This window comes from Helobdella robusta (genome assembly GCF_000326865.2).
Source record: "Helobdella robusta unplaced genomic scaffold HELROscaffold_23, whole genome shotgun sequence".
Lineage (NCBI taxonomy): Eukaryota > Metazoa > Annelida > Clitellata > Rhynchobdellida > Glossiphoniidae > Helobdella > Helobdella robusta.
In genome coordinates this window covers 2,884,819-2,890,336 of record NW_008704216.1, presented here as the reverse complement: position 1 = coordinate 2,890,336, position 5,518 = coordinate 2,884,819, and the positions used below count along the sequence as shown (strand labels likewise).

Sequence of the window (5,518 nt, the reverse complement as noted above, 5' to 3'; positions counted from 1 at the left end):
CTATTGGAGGAGCAACCATGAAACAAGTGAAAGAATGTTCTTAATGCAGCTCATGTTGCTGAAATCGTTGTTGTTGTTGTTGTTGATGTCATTGTTGTTGATGTCATTGTTGTTGTTGTTGTTGATGTCATTGTTGTTGTTGTTGCTGGAATCAAGACGATTAATAGAATTGTTATGGACACTACTAACTTCGATGTTGATGTTATTATTTCGGTGCTTGGTTAATTGTGTGTTGTTGTTTGTCGTGAGAGATACGTTGTAAGCCAACTCGAAGCTAGGAACATACAGGAACGTTAAAGAGGCATCATTGTAGCTTTTGTTAACATCAATGTTTGTATCCTTATCGTATCCATCATCATCATCACCTTCAATGATATCAGTATCATCATTAACGTTATCCCGACTACTATCTTCATCATTGTCATGATAGTTGATATCCCGACCACTATCTTCATCATTATCATGATAGATGATATCACGACCACTATCATCATCGCCACAACTATCATCATAATCATCATCACCGCCATTAACCCATCCAAAACCTCCACCACCACCGGCAGCAACAACATCAGCATCATCAGTCACTTTATCACCAGCACCCATCTTGCCATTATTCATCTTTGAGACGGCTAATTTTAATTTATTGTGGTTCGATAAGAGGAGTTTGTTGGTAGGGCGTTGCCTCAGAGCCAACTTGTAGTAGCGGTCCGAATCAACGAGATTACCCTGATATAAATGATTAAATGATTGAATGATGATGACGTGTTTGTCGATTGTACAATGATAATGGTGATGATTAAGTGGGTTGGCAATGAGGGAAGATAGTGATAAAGTCGATGATGATGTCAGTGATGTATTAGATGATAATGATGATAATAACAACGACGATAAAGACCTTGGTGAGGACGATAATGACGATAATAATACGAAGGAATGATGGCTATGTGGGAGATAATAACGTCAGAGATTCATACAAACGGCAATGATGATAATGAACGATTATTTAATGTGGATGATGTTTAGGAGTATGTTATTGATATGACGATGATAATATTGATGCTAACATAAATAGGTTAGATATGTCGATGATGATGATGATGATAATGAGGATGATGGGGATGATGACGATGATGACGTCAACCTTTAGATGGTGATAAACTGCGAGCCTGTGCGTGGCATCCCATGAAACCTCACCACCCAGCACCACCGACCTCTCGTATTGCTTGAAGCATCGATCATTTTTGAAACACCATTCATTCAATCGTCATCACCATTTTATATTTTCATCATTTAATTATTTGTATTAACATCAACAGACATTCACATGCCCAACTCTGCTAAATAAATCATCATTGTTACACCACCCTTGTTCACCACCATCATCATCATTATCAGCCTCATCACTTTCTTGTAATCATCAGCATCACCCTCATCATCCTCCAATTCTTCCTCCTCCTCATCATCTCATCACCATCATTTCATCCTCATCTCATCCAAATCATCATCATCATCACAATTATAATCACCTTCATCGCTTTCTCGACCATCCCACAATCTTGCAGATGAAGACCCAAACTCCAGTAGAGATGGGACAAAACTTTTTTCTCACTGATCAGACCCGCCCTCCAAACATTTCTTAACATCTTGAGGGCCCTTCCATGCTCCGCATTGGCCCCATGAATGTTGCAAAGGTGCACCACAGTTTCCAGCAAGAGAGATTCATTCAGCTTCTGATGGTCTGTGGAACTGATGTCGTTGATGGCTCGTGTGTAGTGCTTAACAAGGCTGTGTTGGTTGAGATTGCTTGCGATTGACGAGAGGACGATGTAAGGTACTTTCAGATCTGGTCGACACTGAATTATTTTCCAGAGGATTATGACGGATTCATCCAATTGGTTCTTCTGACTTTGTTCATATGTATTATAGTTGGGCAGGAAACAAGGATTATTGTTTATTGTTTATTTTTAATTCTTTGAACACTTTTATTATTTATTTATTGTTATTAACTTTTTCATAATTCATCCCGTTATTTTTTAAACGAAAACTAACTTGAGTAAATTAGCTAAATTGATCATGGCAGACGTGTGGCAAACGGTCGACCTCATGACGTCACGGTACAGAAACTCTGATTGGTCGACATCGTCCAATAGGAGTGCTAAATTATTTTTAGCACTTGCAAAAGTAGGCCACTGTCTTTTATTATGAACGATTAGATGATGAATATTAAATTAATTGCGATACGATGATGGCAGGTGGGAGTATTAAAATAATGCAATTAAAACAATCACACACATCATGATGGTGGTGTTACGAAAACATAAGATGACGACATCATGATATGCGATGATAAGATTGAAAAGCGTGAGATAATCTATAACATTGAGATGATAAAAAAACGATGCCATAAAATTATGATAGAAATTGTGTAACTTTTAAGATCCAATCATTTATCCGTTCCATGCTGTCACCCAGTTATTCATCCATCCATCCATACATCTATCCATCTATCCATTCATTCGTTTTTTTCGTTCATCCACTTCCATATTTCTTCTACCACCTCCTCAATACTGACCGGACAGCCTGCTTGTAGTACTGGACAGCTTGACCAAAGTGACCTTCATCTCGAAGCAGGTTGGCCAGGTTGTAGAGTTGTTTGGCGTTCGCAGGTCTTCTCGATGACAACACTGCTGATCTATCACGATCGTCAGAGATCGTCACAGATTTCGTTCATTAATTTACAAAATAAAAAGTTTAAGCCATTAACTGTTTAAAAATGTCTCCAGTTGGAAGTGTAAAAAAAAGACTAAAGTAGTGCTTAATACGTAGATACATAATTTAAAAACTTTTAACTGAAAATGGTTTGACAGCGTCACATATGAACCTATATAAGGAGGATCTGTCCATCCAAACTTCACAACGTGTCCTGGTTACATTGGCCAAGTAACAGAGATACCCTGCCAAAATTATCGACGCAATTGGTCCGTAGCATGTCAATCTCCCTTTCATCGATTTTGAATCAGAGAATTTTTGAATAAGTTGGACAGCCAATAAGATGAAACCGGTGCTGTGTGATTTGAATTAATTGGCTACTAGTCATCCAATGAGAACGCAGGGTGTGATATAAAAATTCAATTCAACCAACCTGGGCAGGTACATGGCTCGTTCTGCCACTACGTAGCCCACCGTGTAGAACAGATTCGTTGTCAATAAAAACGGACAGAAGAACAGTGCGTAGGATAAAAAAAATGAAGAAGCGGAAGAATTCTATTGAAAATTTTTATAAAAATTCATTAAAATAATTTTAATTCACTTCAATCTAACAACGAAATTGATGTTAGATACTGTATACAAGGTATACAAACTTTAAATGTCAAGCAAAACAGCGTCACCGCCCCAAACACTACAAAAGCTGAACAAATATTTCTGACGTCATCCGATGACGTCACGAGCGGAACTGCATCAGCTGACCAATCATACGAGAGATTAAGTGGCTCAACTAACAGCCACAAAGATATGCAAGAAGCGAAGAGGTGAGTGAGGAACCTTGGAAATTAAAAAATTAATACTGCGATGTAATATCAAGCGCTATTTTCATCATCTACACTCACATCACCATCATCACCATCATCGTCGTCGTCATCATCACCAACACATCGCGGTCATCAACATTTCTATTGTCATCAGAATAATTTAATATCTCAACATTGTCAACCCAGTCATCCTCTCTACATTCAAACAAACATTTACTTATACATTCACACAAACATTTACACAAATATTTACACGAACATCTACACAAACATTCACACAAACATTTAGGCAAACATTCAAACGAACATCCTCACAAACATTCACACAAACATTTAAGCAAACATCCACACAAACATCCACACAAACATTCACACAAACATTTATGCAAACATTCACACAAATATCCACACAAACATTTAGGCAAACATCCACACAAACATCCACACAAACATCCACACAAACATCCACACAAACATCCACACAAACATTCACACAAACATTTAGGCAAACATCCACACAAACACACACATGAACATCTGTACAAACATTCGCACAAACATTCGCACAAACATCCATCCCCAATGAACATTAACATCCTTCTTAATATACAGCCAATATAAAGCCTGATGAAAAGCAATAAAAACCAACAAGACAAAGATCATAAATAATTTCATGATCGATTAAACAAGATAGCCAGCCTCCAAAACCGGAAATCAAATAGACCGGATATGAGGATAAAGTGAAGGTTGACCAGAGAAATGCATTAGCTGTGTGAAGCCACGTGACGTAATATGATGAGATGAGAAGTTACATTGTATAATGTCACGTGATGTTATGTGATGATACGTGATGTAATGTCATCTTACTACATTATGCTATGTAATGTCACTTTACATTGTATTATGTAATGTTATATCATGCTACGTGAAGTTACATTATATGGAGTAATGTGATGTTATGGTAAATTATGCGATATGATATTTATGATATTATATCAAGTTATATATGATATTTATGATATTATATCAAGTTATATATGATATTTATGATATTATATCAAGTTATATATGATATTATATCACGTTATGTATAATATTATATATGATATTATATATGATATTATATATGATATTATATATATATATATATATATATATATATGATAGGGCATCAAATTATTCGACATCACTGAATCAAACATGCAGCTCCTTCCCGGTCTGGTTTTGCTACATAAATAAGTCGCCACTCAAATAACATATCAGGATAAGATCTTCATCACAAGACACCTTAAACATATTAGCACTCAATAAAACTTTTCATTAATTCAATCTTGTCTGTTCTTATTTTTCTCATCGATCACTTAACTTACTAATTAATTAATTAATTAATTAATTAATTGTTTTATTTGTCTTTTCAAACCATTACTTTATTTTATTTTCCATACTTTACATGCTTAAACAATTTTTCTCCGTTATTTAATTTTCTTTATCGTTTTATGGTACTGTCTTGTATGCTGCAACAGTTTCTGCGTCTGTCAGGCTCTGATCTTTTAAAGAAGAATAAACAAAATTTTATATGACGCTATATCAAGTAATAGGATGACAAACTTGTGATGTGACGTTGTATCATGTGATGCTGTATTAACTGATGTGATGTTATATTAACTGATGTAATGTTGTGTTACTATGTTGTGATTATGATGTTTTGTTATGTAATGAAATGATAGGAGATGTAGTGTCTGGAGGCGTGACGTTATGCAGTGTAATGTTATCAGATGTGATGTCACGTGATGTGATGTTAAGTGATGTCACGTGATGTGATGTTAAGTGATGTCACGTGATGTGATGTTAAGTGATGTCACGTGATGTGATGTTAAGTGATGTCACGTGATGTGATGTTAAGTGATGTGATGTTAAGTGATGTCACGTGATGTGGTTAGGAGGTGTGATGTTAAGTGATGTCATGTGATGTGATGTAGGAGATG

The 5,518-nt window shown here is 36.0% G+C and overlaps 1 protein-coding gene across 1 annotated transcript in view; it reads right to left on the bottom strand.

The window, feature by feature from the left end:
* Nucleotides 1-5,518, bottom strand: part of HELRODRAFT_172478 (hypothetical protein) — a gene marked incomplete at both ends in the record, with an annotated part of 16,650 nt that continues 11,132 nt past the window's right edge. Inside the window, 7 exons of the mRNA XM_009019134.1 lie at nt 1-729; nt 1,530-1,908; nt 2,053-2,196; nt 2,576-2,695; nt 2,885-3,067; nt 3,146-3,267; nt 3,366-3,546. Coding sequence (XP_009017382.1) covers nt 1-729; nt 1,530-1,908; nt 2,053-2,196; nt 2,576-2,695; nt 2,885-3,067; nt 3,146-3,267; nt 3,366-3,546 — 1,858 coding nt within the window. The remainder of the gene's footprint in view (nt 730-1,529; nt 1,909-2,052; nt 2,197-2,575; nt 2,696-2,884; nt 3,068-3,145; nt 3,268-3,365; nt 3,547-5,518) is intronic.